We start from the raw sequence: 14,976 nt of genomic DNA on the forward strand, positions 1-14,976 counted from the left end.
ATAGACATCTTCAGAGCACCTACAGCTTGAGCCTAGACAAAGAACAGTCTCTCAGAATTGCTGGTCACAGTCTCTCTGAATCACTGGTCCTCAAATCATGGCTCACAACTAATCCTTCAACACTGTTCAAAAGCCACAGGAGATAAAGTTATAACAGAAATCAATGCTGACATGGCCCTTTGCACTGTGATTGCTCTGTGTTGTTGCAGTTGGGCCAGACTGACAACCTCTGCTAACTGGGTTTCAGCCAGCCCTCCACAGGGGCTCACATTTAAAAGCATGAAGTTTACTAATCCACCCCAAAACAGATTCACATTAAATGTGAGAATGCTGGACAAAAATGCCCAGGGCCCCTCTTTCTCCAGCAGAGTGATATCATCTATGGAAAATATGAACCCACACTAATTGCTGCAACATCTGAAGACTCCTAAAAGTGGAATGCAGATCCACAAAAGAATGTGAATTGAACATTAGACCCTTCTCAACTTCAGTGATGAGAAAGTCAGTCTCAAAGTCATCACACTGCATCTCACTTTGAGGCTGCACACTCCAACAGCTTTCTACCAGTGCAGTCAGGACAAGGACACATCTCAGTGATGTTCAGCTGCTAGCTTGAATATCTTTTATGTGATTTGCATCATTCAGAAGAAAACTGGCTCACAGCCTAGCCACAAAGCAGGTCACTATGTTACTGCCTTCCAGTAAAATTATTTCAGAGACATGCCATTTTCAGTAAAAACTGATGGCAAAAAAACAAATATGAATGAAGAGAAAAATAATCTCATTTAATTCATATGGTAAATCATTTAGCACTAAATATTTTGGGCCAGATTCTAATCTGGTACATCAGTGTAGATCCAACCTTGTAAAATCAGATCCTTGTCAGATCCACACTTATACACCCATACGCAAGAACAGACCTAATCTGAACGTGTAACATCTAACACCTTGTCAGTAGTCTTGTATGTTGTCAGTACTACATTAATAGAAAATAATCAGTATTACATTCATGGAAAATTTCCATTACATCCATTAAATTTGTTCCAACTAGATCTGTAGTTCTCTAGATCATTTTTCAGAGCAACTGGTATGTTTTTCAYACAATGATGAACAATTTCCTTAGTATACAACATGAAGCAGTGTCTTCTGACCTCCTACTTATTTAAAAGAAAGAACAAGTATTTGGAGCAGCATGTTAATTACTACCAATCCACTATTATCCCCTCACTGTGCACTCACACTCAGGAGGCATGAGATGTCCCAAGCACCTCACAAAGGGAGCCCAAATAGTCTTCTGGTATAAAAATAAAACATCCATAAAATTAAAGGTAATAATATYGCTCAGAGCCAGGCATGATACAGACAAGCAGACATCTTCTGCTCTGTCAGTACATTCACTCATGCCACAGACCACACATGTTCCAGTCCTAGTTGCTTGTTGGGCAAAAGTTTCCATTTGCGCTGACCTTTACCAAGCTGCATGGCAGATCTTCATGAGAAACTAGAGACTCAAGACACTGAGTCCCTTGGCTACAGATGGAGTGGAGAAGATTATTTCTGACATAAGAATTTGAGGGATTTTGCTTCTCTTCTGCTGTTCTGTTATTCAGACTCATTCACTGAAGAATTTTGGAGACTGTCCAATGCTTATGACAGGTAGTGAATATTCAAAAGATAAGGTGTTTGGATTGGGCTTGGGAACTTCATGATTGGGTGAATGCAGCTCCCAGGAACGGTCAAAAGTGGCATATACCGTGTATATCTTTTTTGGATTCGCTGTCAGAACAATCACTGATGCTTTTTGTAGAAAGCAAACACTCTGTATCATGAGACTCTGCTGTCCACTACGTCAGCGTAAATAAAGAGTGACTCCAGCAAGATACATGTCTGTACTCTAGGTTTGCATAAAAAGCAAGAAGGGAGAATGTGGCTCGTAGCACATGAATGTTAATATGAGAAAAAATTCTAGTTCTGTTGCCACTGAATCAAAAMTTCCTGTTTTCTTCTGCAGGAAGAAGGCTGTTGCTGAGCAGCTCTGAAGGCCTGCATCACCCAAGTATTTACTCCTGCAACCAAGTTGACTAATGCTGAATTCCTTGAAACAAGAATACCCTTTAAGGCACTGATTCAGACAAGCACTAAAGCACATGCTTCACTGATTTCAAGAGGAGGTAACATGAAAAAGGAAAGCCTGTGATTTTCTGCTGGGCTGACTCAGAACCTTAAATACTTCTTGTAAGCTCATACAATCACAAGCAATTGAGTTAACAAGTTTTAAGAATTTGCTGTCTCTCAGCTGAAGCGCAGTAATGGACCATGCTCCTATTCTGTAACAAATGTGGAGCATTTGAAGTAAATGCCTCATACTTCCTGTTTGCGATGGTCTACCTGCACATACAGAATTGGATTCTGCATCTCATCTGAGGAACAGTTGTTTCTTTAAGATGCAATAACTCGATTGCTGGAAACCCTATAAGGTTTTTTGTCTTTCAAAAGCCTGCCAGCCTGCCTTTCCCCCAAGGGACTGGTCGTGTATGAGTTCCAATCCTTTGGCTGAAAAGATATATATACAACTGCCTCTGAAGTTTTACTTGAAACAAGTAAAATTTGGGTGTCTCTTTTGCTGCTAGCTGCCAGAGCGTCACCTTACCTCCGTCCAGGAGGAACGGCGTACCGCTCCCACCGGGACCAATGCCACTGCCACTCCATAGGCCAGCTGCTAGCGGATGCTGCATAGAGATGTGGCTGGCACCTAGAGGAAGGCGGACGGAATATGAGGGGAGTTCATCGTCACAAACAAAAATGTCCATAGTAGGACTTGCTAAAAAAGGAAAAAGGAAAAAAAAAAACTAAACCAAAACCAGAAAAAGCTGCTAGAATGCATAGGCTGGAACTAAAAGATGAGGGGAAAAAATCCCATCCACCAGAATGCAAAACACAAGGGACTGACTGTATAGGAAATTAAGTTAAATGCACTAAAGAGCAATGGGTTGGAGTTTGTGCAAATAACTCCTCATCACTCTCCTGAAATATTCACCCAGCATGTGTGATTTGGTTAGTTGGCTACCTCTCCAGCGAGGCTGATACCTTGCCTTCAGGTCTGGTGCAATGCACATGCCCTAGAAGAGGTGGGAGGCAAAGCATGCTGGAAGCAGAGCTGCTTGCTTTCTTTGTACTTACTGCGTGGGCCAGAGCCAGCACCAGTGTCAAAGTAGGAGAAGAGAGAGTCCAACTCATCAGGGCAGAAGAGAGAATCTCGCCGGAACTTCCGCTCCAGGGTGGCTGCTATTTTGTGCAGAGAGATTTTGAAATACACAATTAAAAACAAGCAAAAGAAAAAATGAGACAGACAGTCCTGCAGCTGCATTTACACAGGCTGAGCTTGCATGTCCCACCTATACCAGATGTGTTCAGTGCCATAACCATCCTCAGACAAACTATCAAGCAGTAACAAAGAACTGGCCATAGGCTATGGTGCACTGCAGGCGAACAGTCAACCCAGAGCATTTTAGGCAGCCAGAACCCTTCATGAGCATGGCATCCAGTACAGACTGAGCAAGTTAAAAAACTTTTTTCTTTGTTTGTTTTTGTTTTTTGAAACTTATTGAAAAGCAGGAAGCTGCAAAACAAAGGAAGCAACCTAGATGATTAGAAGCTGTTGGGTCACCTAATGTAATGATCTCCTTTAACCACAAGAGCCTCCTTAAGAAGATGGAAAATGTTAGGAAAGGGCTCTAAAGACCTGTGTCAGGAAGGTTTGTACAATAGCATTTTTGTTTATATCTGTCAGGCTGCAGGCCCTGAAGAGAGACGGGGCTACAAATGTTATTTGGGCAGTTATGCAGACATCTGCAAAGAGTGGTGGGCAGGCAAATACAGCTCTGTATGGGGAGTGGGACAAAGGAGGTTCCCCACCTGATGATAACGTGGCTGGTGATGCATTGCCTGCTTCATGGCGGTACTTTCTTCGAGTTGTGGGTGCTTTTGTGGTGCTGTTGTGCCTCTGGCACTTCTTCACACACCAGCGCCGAGGTTTCCTCTCATTCTCTGTCAGAGCCTCCCCATTTGGCAGCTTCTTCAGGAATTTCTTCTCCACATACTTCACCTTGATCCAGGTTTCCTTGTCCTGCCTAAGGGGAGAAGAGCATAAAGCTGTGCATAGGGTCACATGGCTCATTAAAGCAAACAGCCACAAGGAAATAAGGTTGCTCTGGGCAATTTTATCAACACAGCTCTGAGTTCTAAAAGCCAGCGAGGACTGTATGAAGGAGGAAGAGCTTATTAGGCCTCAAAATATTTCCCACTTTAAAGCAGAACTAGGAGGTGAAGCAAGTAGCTGAGAGTGGAACAGGATGTTCAACCCTAGGCCATACCATGTACTTCAGCTAAACCTATTTGCAAGGTCTCAGAGCAGGCATAAACCCAGCAAGCCCTGGCTTCCAAGCACATTTCATCACACTGCTGGCTGGTAACAGCACACTTCTTTGTGAGAGTCAACTCAGGCCAGCTGCAGAAGAAGTGGGCTGAAGTATATGTAYCATCCATGCCCAAGCCATTTAGGCCACAAGAATGGCCACTGAAGTGCCAGCCACACTTGCAGCCTGGCCTTCCAGAGAACTCAGGGTAGAGGGTTTGCTGGGGGGTGGGGGGGGGGGATGGATACCTTTCCACAGGACTGTGAGGATCAGTGCACATGCTCAGACTCACCTGGAGCTCCCTGCTGTAGGTTTCTTAAGTCCCAGCTCTTCACACTGTGCCTCGTATATCTGATTCATAGTGCTGTTCCCCAGCTCGCACATCAGCTGCAATGAAACAGGGAAAGAATGAAACTGTCAGATGAGGAGTTACCTTCCAATTTACTCCTGCAACCAAGTAAGACTCCCTCCATGTCCACCCTCTAACTCCTGCCATTAAAAGGCAACACTCACTTTCAGTAATTCTGGCTCCCAGGAGTCCAGTGTGAGAGATCGGACTTTTGAACAGTGAACACCCAGACTCCTATTCATCCAAAAGAGGGAAAAMAATGAAATGGTTACAGGCCTTAGAACAAAACTGCTCATGCATCATAAGATGAAAAAGATCGATACAGTTCTTATGCATATATCTCTCTATATATACCTATAGCAAAGAGGCCTATGTTCATATAAAACAATTCCCCCTCCCATAAGATATTCTTCTGTACTATCTGTTGCTGAATCATCCCATTTTTATTCTCCTTGTTTTTTAAACCCCTAGTAAGTCTTCCTGGTTATTAAACACAGGATGCAGAAGAGTTTCCCTACTTGAGGTGCATATTACCACTGTATGTCTATGATGGCTTACTAGCGTGCACTGTTGGTGAGAGTAGGCTTCTGCAATTCAGTTTACTGATAGAGGTGATGCTCATGGGTACACTCATATGACATTTCACACACAGAAAGAAGGCACAAGGATTATTTCTGTCATGTGTAGAAAGTGAAGAACCAGAGATGGTGGGGGGTAATTTTCTCAGTGTTATAATGAAAATCTAGGACAGTGGGAAACAACAGCCAGCATTCCTGTTTCAATGACTCAACTTTTTGTAAGTGCTAAAAGCGCATCAGGGAGAAAAATACTTGCTCTGTCTTTCAAAGCTTAATTTTGTAAAATGCTTTGTAAATGAGAAGTGCTAAGTATTATCACTACAGCCAAAGGATTACTATTCAGGCTGTTTATGTTGCACTTTGGGCTAGACTCTGCACTTTGCTATGTGGGCTGCCAAAACCAACTACTGCACCTGTGTGGAAAAGAGAGTGAGTGTTTTACATATGCACATGTGGATGTACCTGCACATACAAGTATTGCAGCAAGCTGTTACTTCTGAATCTATCTGTACAAATATAATAGTCAGCTGTAATTCAGGCTCCACCTCTGTTCCAGGAGCTTACATTCCACATCTCTAGCTGGCAGCACAGAGCACACAYGCATGCAGTACCTGTGGATACCAGAGCACTCAATGCACAGCAGAATGCCCAGGTTGATACTGGCCCAGCGGGGATCTGGCTGACCACAGTCACAGCACTGATCATTCCCAGGGATGCTCTGAACTCTCTGCAAGATGGTCTCCCCTTTCACATTGCGCTCCCGAGAGTCAGTAGCAGAATCAATGCTGCTAGTGGATGGAGAAGCAGTCCGATCCAGCCTCTGCAGGGAGAAAAGGATTCTAGGATCTGCATAGTATTGTGGAAGGAATCAGAACTTTGCATAGTACAGACATTGGTAGGAAGCATTAGTTGAAGAGGAATGAACTAGTGCTAGTCCAAGAAGGGAAGTGTAAAGCCTCATTAATCTCTGAGTAACAATGGGAACAGGGACAATAAATCACTTTAATGTGCTACTGAAGTCTGCCACGAGATGGTGCTTCACCCTTTCCCTGCTCTACGAGGGCAGGCAGCCCACAGAGCATCACCTAGCATACAGCCTCAGATGCCTACTGCCATGGCGCCTTGCACTTGTCCCAGCCAAGGAGCAAGCAGGGGAACATAATTTCCAAGGGAACAGCAATTCAGAGAGGCATGGCAAGAATGTGAAGATGTCAGGACTACACTGATTTAAAGCCTTGCCTTTTCCCCCTGACCAGCTTTGTAAGTATGGCTTAGGTTCGTGACCAGTTGTTGCCTTTGAGCTACCACTGCCATCAACTCCCTACTCTGAGGGCAGAAGAGTATTTCCAAATGGTCCAGTCACCCATATTGGACGTGTCAGCCCAAAAGCCCACTACCAGTGCTCTGAGACACAATTAGGGATCTTCCTTGGCCCTTCACTTACTTCAATATAATAGCTGTCAGGACTCTCCCGGTAAGCAGAAGCGATGCTAGCTTGAACAGCCTGAATCCAGGCCTGACGCAGCTTCTCTGAGTCAGCCTGTAGCATGCAACTCCTGCAAGAGAAAGAAGTGAGTTGGAAAGAGCAAATGGGCAGGACAAAACTGTCCCATTTTATCCTCAGCATAGCCTTTCCAAGGGGGCAATGCTTCGATTTAAGAGGCAAAAAGGGCAAAAAMCAATCTTATAAGACTTGCACTATGGGGTGCTTCCTCTTCAAAAACTCCACGCAGGCTTGCTAGCTATTTTGAAAAGTTGACCACTGCTACCTTCACTGCCTATGCATATATTAGGTTTGGGTGGCCTARATTCTGGCTTGGCTGATGTCTGCTGAACTTCACAGGGACTTGGAGTTCAGGCAACGGTATCTCCCAGTCAACACTGAGGAGTCCAGGGCAACATCTGCTTGAATCTAATCTCTTGCAATTCCATGCGCAGTCCAGCTACTGTGAGGATGGCCTGGGAAAACTACCAAACTTACTTGGTAGGTGAGACGACCTCAAAGCAAAACCTCCTCTCTATATCTTCACATGGCTTGACAGTACAGAGCCGCAGGTCTTCCACCACTACTGTGAGGACATCCTGAAGGGGAGAGAAGAGGCAGCTTTGTCCAACTCCCTGAATCTGTGTCATAATCTGGCTTCCCAGAAAACTCCTCCCCAAACCCTGCTGTTTAGCAAATACTGGGTCCAGGAAAAACAGAGACAGCCTGCCATGGGATAACCCTAGGGTGATTGGAAGGAGCTGTATCAAATCAAAGCATGGAACAACAAGCAGATGAAGTGGCGGGTTTACTGGGGACTTCACCAACTTCTTCTGCTAAGCAGCAATGCTTAGATCCCTGCAAACACGATCCACCACCACTCAGTTCTCAGTACAGCCCAGCTTCAGAGTGTAATAATGCCTGAATGGGCTTGCTGTCCCTCTGATCCAATCCCTTCTTCCCCCCAACATGGTGCAGAAGTCCTCAGCAGAGGAGGACATCAGATGAGTTGGCTAAGCTGCCAGTGCCATGGGGGGCCCACCTCACTGACCTTTAACTTCTTCTGGTACACCAGCTGGCTGTTCTGTATGGAGAACCACCTCCTGAGGAAAGAGAGGGAGAGAGAGAGATCATAGCATATGAACAGCAACAGAGCTATAGGGGGAGAGGCAGCACCTGTTCCCCTGCAGAATGGGATATTTCTGCATTTACAAAGAGTATCATTTATTCCAGGAAGCAAGAAAAATACTAACGTGGTAAGAAAAGTTCACTCTTCTCCAGTGCTCTCCTTCAGAGAATAAACACAGAATTTACAGCCTTAAGGAATGACTTCTTTTAGCACCGAGATGTTATGGTGACAAGTATCCTAGATATGTCAATGTATATGAAGACAGAAGGAAGGAAGAAAGGAAAGAAGAGGAATAGGGCTGTCCCATAATGCTGCCTTGGATTTCCAGGGCAGAAGTCTGCGCATGTGTGTTGGTCCTGGTGCAGGTAGTAAAACCAGTACCTGYGGGACACTGGATAGACCTGCACAGGAGGCACATCCCACACTTACTAGAAAGGCTGGTTTACTTGCACATGCCATGCCTGATGCAGTGTGCCTCCAAGCACGCTGCCCCAGGGAAACCCAGAAATTCCTCACCATCATGAAGAGCTTTCCAGGAGGGAAAAAGAAAAACCCATCTCAGAAAACCCTGCTAGCTGGCAGCCCTACAAAGAACTTTGGAGGAAATAAGGTCAATGGTTACACACTTTGCTGCTTATCAAGGCTATGTTACTCACCAGGCTGAACTCTCTGTACCCATTATTGTCTAATGGAGGCCAAACTGAACGTTAAGCTCCTGTTGTCTATGTGTCTATGGCTAGTGTAGGGACAGATTTATGTGAAGGGACTCTACCTTCTTGGGAGGGCAACCAGATCACCAGATGCTGGCCTTCCACTAAAATACAACTGACAGCAGGTCCACATAATGCTGATAGCAGAGAAAATTCCCTGGTGTCTTAATCTTCAGTGCTAAATCCAAACCCTCGAGTTGTTTCCTCATTTCAGGATCCAGCCTAGGATTTAGCAACCTTTATCTTCTTGGAGGGCAATGAAAGCTGTGAGCACTGCTAGACTTCAGGAAGAATGTACTGAAAAACTTGAGCATAAAGAGTCAAAGAGGCTTGGAGCAGGCTGTTATTTACAGCATGTATCACATGCTCGGTTTGCAAAAGAACTGGGCTCCCTGGGAAAATGAGATGAGACAAGATTCTCTATCATCTTTGCTGAGAAATTAAACAGAGAAATAAAAGTCAACAACAATAAAGGACTCTCTGTGGAGAAGGGGAACCCAGGTAACTGTAGGCCATCCCACCTACGTGGGAGCCCCTTTCGATCAACTTGTGAACTCATCTAGTTCTGCACCTCTTTGAGCTGCTATGACAGTAGTCTAYGCTCAAGGAGCTCTGTTGTCACATAAAGCTGAGCAGGTTTGTCTCTCAAGCTTTTGTTTCTGCTCCCAGTTCTTGCAGCCCTGTTCTCCTGTTCTGCCAGGCTAGAGCAGGCATCACTGCCTGGTGCTTGCTCTTAGCCTGAGCTCCTGAACTACGGGTTGTGCTGTTCTCTCCACTTGCCCCTTCCCCCTCACAGTGAGGGGGAGTCGTTAACAGTGAATAGCTAAGCAACACCAGGAAGGCAACATGAGTAGGTTACAGGAGCTATGAATGGCTGAGATGTGGGTAGATATTGCTGAGAGTGGGTGGGACTGCAGGGACAGAGATGGCTGTGAGAAGGATACAGACTATGGATAACTGGAATGTAGGAGGATACAGGGAAGATAGCTGGGATGTGGGGGACAGGGAAAACTTGGAGCCTTTGACACATTAGCATTACTTCAGATGTCAGGGAAACCAGAAGGCCTCAGAGGGTCATGTTAGCTCCAGGATAAGTGTCCTTTGGAGCAGCCCTTGAATTCACAGCCAGGATGAGAAGGCAGTTACTTGGAACTGTTCATCTGTTACAAGAGTCAAGCTTTTGAGGAACAGGTCTCAACATTATCCTGACATACTTTGGAATGACCTTTTGCTCTGCAGAGACATGTGGTGCCCAGTGGAAGCAGCCATATGAGAGACCAAGGACTGAGGCAATACTTTGCTTAGAAAACACCAAGTAGGGTATCCTAAAAGGCTGACAAATTCAGCCAAGATACCTTCTGGTGCAACAGCTTGTGAGCACTGAAATCAAACACCTGATGCGCTGGGCAGTAGCTGGTGTTGTGGCTTCTGGTCCCTYGAAGTGCAGAGATAGTACTTAAATGTCAAGGGACCAGAGAGTCTGTGGGATGGAAATGTTATTCTTAGTATCAGGCAACGTTTGGGGAGAAGAAAGGACTTACCTAACCAATTCATAGATCTCTAGCAATTTCAAGTCTCTTGTCTGTCCAAATATGGGCAGTTCCTGTGCATACCATGGACTGTTCAGTGAATCATTTAATGCTTGCTTATTCCAAAGTCCAATGCTAGTACATCTCCACCTTGCTGTAAGTATACTCTGAAAGTATCCGACAGCCAAATACAGAATTTCCTAACACTGTATCATTTCCCTGTTACATGAGAGGAGGAAATGTGGGTCAAAGAGGCACTGATTTCATGCATTAGAAATTGACTGCAAGGGCTTGAATCCTTCTTTTAATTGCACAAGCATAAATGAAATCCATTGACTATTTCAAGGAAAACTAAACACACAAACGTCAAGCAAGGCAAGAACGTGAAACCTTCTTTGCTTGCACTTTCCCAAGGTCTGAGAGCTGTGGAGCCTCATGRCTAGTGCAGGAGGCATATACGAGTCTGGCATTCCCAGTGACGCATCAGCTGAAATATTTATAAGTGACTAAGAGCAGGGTCAGCGCACAGAAGAGCCATCTTCTCCCTACAGCACAGCTGATATTTCCACACTCACATCTCTCTCCCTTCAACAATAGYTCAGTCTGATTCTAGCAGCTCTTGAAAACAGTGCCTGTCCTCCTATGTTAGATGTTTCTCTTAATGGTTATGAATTTACATCTTCCCTAGGGCAAGACTCCAGCTACTTTGTGTCCTATTTTCCCTGCATGGAACCTGGTCATTGTTCCATTATGGAAGGCACTCCGAGACATGTTTTCAAGCATTTACTAAGATGTAGCGAATCATGGGCTGACTCATTTCATAACGCAGCCTGGGAGGAATATACCAGTTTGCAAAAAGAAGCAGGTTCATTTTAGTGCAGGAAAATAATAATCACTTATGTAAAATACAAAGCAACCAGCTCTTTTACTGAATAATGTCTCAAACATATCAATATCAGAACACTGCACAGTGAGTGGCTTCACAAGTTCAGCACACAGGAGTTAAGGGGCACTGCACTGCTAGGCAATTTACATGATCTTTTACAGGCAGATGCTTATTTCTCTTCTGCTCTGAACTGACTTGACACCACATAGCCAGGTTAGTGTGTTGATAAAGCTAAGTTAATCTATCCGGATCTACGATTTTTCTCAGGAGGACTTATTTGCTCAGATGCAGTGTYACACTAACATGACTTCTGGTTCTGAGCTTACTTTTGTCTGGAATGTTCAGAACATGAACAGAGCAAACTCATGTCTACATGCAAAACCCCCTAAAAAAAAAATCCATACACAGAAACTATCAAAACAACCTCACTTAACTATTTAGCTTGGAATCCTTCCAGTGACAATGACAGTTGCTGAGATCTTACCAAAGGTGAAAGGCATTCCTGTGCAGACATCCCAATAATAGCTATGTTTAGAGCCTTGGCCCAGTTATCAAATAGGATATGAGTTATTACTCACCGATTCCATGTTTTGAAAGCATTGCTAGCTCTCTTGAAGAGGTAGCCTTCCATCACCACTCCATTGGGGGCATCAACATTAAACTCCACTTTCGAGTCATCATAGGAGAAGTCCTGCAGTTAAAAAGAGATTGAGACTCTAAGAAGGCAGTGTTCCTCAGGACCAAAGTACCTATGCACACCCGTGTACCTTAGCAGGCTGCAGCCATAAACACCAATGATGAATAAACTTCATTCCAGTAAGCTCATCTGTCCTATTGTTTGGAGAAAGTGCAATACATGCCATATACCTCCAGTGGCAGCTGATAAGGAGAAAGGCAGTTAGCTTGGTATCTTGAGAGCTATAAGTTCTCAATCTTTGGGGCAGTCTGCAATGGGGAGTAAACTGATGGAGGTGCTTTTCAATGACCAAGTGAGTCTGCACTGCTGCTGCCTCTCTGTCCTGCAAGGGGCCAGAAATAGACCAGACCTCAGCCTTTTCACACAAGGAAAACGGGCATGATGATTTCCAGCAGGGAAGCAAGATTTATCAATCCTATTTTCATTAGTTGTCATCATATGCCATCTCCAATCTGTGCTCACTCATTTCTCTGTGCTATCTACACTATGCTATTCTATCACTCAGATCATTTGTCGGGTCTGGATTGATTCACCAGATAGATCTCATGGATTCTGACAGCTGGTATGCAGGACACAGAGCTCAGAGAAGAGCAGCTGCTCCCACAGAACATGGGATTCTTCTCCCTAGGCAATGATCTGCCTCCTTCCCAAGAGAAACTAGGTCATGGAACCTACATGACTTTCCCTTCTAACCTGGAGAACTAAGGCACCTGCTCTTTGCACACTGATTTCACACTAATTATGTATTCTACCACATCTCCCTCTTTTGAGTGCAAATATTTTTCCCTGCAACACTTTGTTCAAAGACCCAACATTACAGTGAAAAGCAGCCCCATTAACTTAAGTGTCTTTTGCAGTTCAGCATATGAAGACTTGTGCCATGTTCTGTTGCTAGGCAACATGTACTTCACTCTCATTAAGATGAGTTATTTTCATGTTCAGAGATGCCAGCTTGTCTAGGTGGTGTCATAATAATACTGATACAGAAGGAGGAGATATAATGGGACAGAACTGAGTCATTCCTTGGAAAGACAGTATGATACCCCATTAGACACTGGAAACTCTGCTCTAAGGCATCTAATTAAAAGGGGTCTGCACAGTCCCAAGTCTTCTTGACATGAAAGGGGTGAATCCCATGGGGTCTCCTCTGCAGACATCTTTCATGTACATATTACAAACAAAGGCTGGAGGGAATTTTCCTAACTTGCAGCCACTTGAATCTGATTTCTGTACAGCTGCTCCAAAGTGAGACTTCTATAAATGCGATGAGAATCCACACTATCTGTTTTATGGTAAATAATGCAAACATCCAAATAGGATTTTGTTGAAAAGTACACAGCAAAGGGAGGACAGAACCCTTCCAAGCACTTTTTAAAGATGATCACTTAGCTATACCTCACTTTGTGGAAGAGGTAAAAGCGGGGGGGGAGGGGAAAGGGGGCATATGCTGTTTAAGTATAATGGCATGATTTCTTCAGCTGTCCTCATATAAGCATGTAGCGTGATGGTAAGGAGGATATGTTGCTAATGACAAATGCAGAAAGAACAGATAGGCCATACGCATCACTGGAGTAAAAAGTCAGTGGAATCAAACCAGGTGTTAACTTAACCCTGTTGAGTTTGAATTGTATTACACCCTCTCTCCAAACTGTATGGCTGAAGCAGAACAGCTGAAGGCACCTGGAGCTGTTCTTTGCCTCTGCAAGAACTCTAACCTGCACCAAACCCAATTTTAAAAAGAAAGTGAGAATTATACACACATACCACATCACATATACAGCTGATAGGAGACAGAGCCATCTGGATGGTATCCAAACTTTGAAACAGATTGCTGGGAGGAATGACTTGTCTGCATTATTTCAAAGCTGTTTTTTTCTTCTTGTTCTCTTATTGGTTAGGAAACATCCCCTGGCCAAATTCTGCTCACATTTCTACTGATATAATTCCTGAAAAACTCCCCTGATGTCAACAGAACTACTGCAGGGCAACTGAGGGCAGAATGTGTCCCCCAGACTTGTAAACTGGATTTGTAAAGTAGATCCAAATCAAGGGAGAGATCTGAGGGACAAGGACCAGTCTGCCTCTTATCCCTGGGTATATGGCAATCTGATCCTCAGAGGCAGTATGTTCCATTCCATTGCACTCAGCTTGGACACATCACACACCTGAAGCCTTTGTTACAAAGCTATGCAGTTTTGAAAGACAAACTAAATAAGGGAAGGGGAGGCAAAGAGAAAAAAATTCCAGGAATTCTCCCCTGATCAGCATCATTTTCCCTTTTCAGCCAGGCAAAGGCCAAAAGGGAAGTGTACAGAAATGGTTCAAGTAGTTGAGRGGCAAAACCTTGGCAGGACTCAGGATGGTTTAAGGTCCCTGCCACTCAGATAGCATTACAGGAGATTGATTACTATCAGTCCAGGAAGAAGAGAAGGTCAGCTTCATTAGGAGTGACTCAGAGGGACAGAATTACCCTTTGTCTTAACAAGATGTATAATCCTTCCAGCTCAATACTGGGAAATCAGAGCATGGCAAAGTCTGAGCAAGTTCACTTTGTTTGAGCACTGACTGTCCTCAGTACCTTATTTCTCTAATGAAAACAAACGGGAACATTAAAATAAACTGCAATTACGAAAGTCCCAACACAATAGAATGATCTTAAACAATGAGTTTAAACAATGGATTGCTAGGCACATCATCTTGCCTTAGCCCATACAGGGAACTTTCTTTCCACAGTCATTGGACAAATTTCTGTGAGAGGAGTTACAAGAACATCTATTGAAGCCTCATGCACACACACATTTTGATTCCTGGTAAAAGTTAGCTCAGAAAGCTTTCTGAGGAGATAGTTTTGAGAACGGTGTTGAAACAGCATGGCAGTGTGTGGCCACAGCTACATACAGATAGATGGGTGATAACGAATCCCTTTACCTGTCATATCTGCCCTTAATGTGTGCCTGTATCTGTTCTATTCATTGGCACAAAAAGGATTTTAATCCTGTTAGCCCTGGGAAATCAGTCAAAGAACTCTGGCTGACAGACACTGTTCCTGCCAAGCACACCATTAACCATGCCATCAGTAAGTCTGTTTTTGTGACCCTTTCACACAAGGGATACAGCACACTCAGCTGACTCTCCGACTCCAGGTGGAACTACAAATAAACACCTTCTAGCCTTGTAAGCCAAGCAGCTATATCTGGGAT

The 14,976-nt window shown here is 44.2% G+C and overlaps 1 protein-coding gene across 1 annotated transcript in view; it reads right to left on the reverse strand.

Annotated features, from left to right (window-relative positions):
- Nucleotides 1-14,976, reverse strand: part of ACAP3 (ArfGAP with coiled-coil, ankyrin repeat and PH domains 3) — a 73,336-nt gene that overhangs the window by 15,975 nt on the left and 42,385 nt on the right. The window contains exons 11-20 of the mRNA XM_026074143.1: nt 11,658-11,770; nt 7,877-7,928; nt 7,324-7,424; nt 6,787-6,898; nt 5,954-6,162; nt 4,929-4,998; nt 4,708-4,802; nt 3,916-4,130; nt 3,181-3,285; nt 2,651-2,752 (exon numbers count right to left, since the gene is read on the reverse strand). Of these exons, the coding sequence (XP_025929928.1) occupies nt 2,651-2,752; nt 3,181-3,285; nt 3,916-4,130; nt 4,708-4,802; nt 4,929-4,998; nt 5,954-6,162; nt 6,787-6,898; nt 7,324-7,424; nt 7,877-7,928; nt 11,658-11,770 (1,174 nt within the window). The remainder of the gene's footprint in view (nt 1-2,650; nt 2,753-3,180; nt 3,286-3,915; nt 4,131-4,707; nt 4,803-4,928; nt 4,999-5,953; nt 6,163-6,786; nt 6,899-7,323; nt 7,425-7,876; nt 7,929-11,657; nt 11,771-14,976) is intronic.

This window comes from Apteryx rowi, unplaced genomic scaffold, assembly GCF_003343035.1.
Source record: "Apteryx rowi isolate R43461 unplaced genomic scaffold, aptRow1 scaffold_38, whole genome shotgun sequence".
Taxonomy (NCBI): Eukaryota; Metazoa; Chordata; class Aves; order Apterygiformes; family Apterygidae; genus Apteryx; species Apteryx rowi.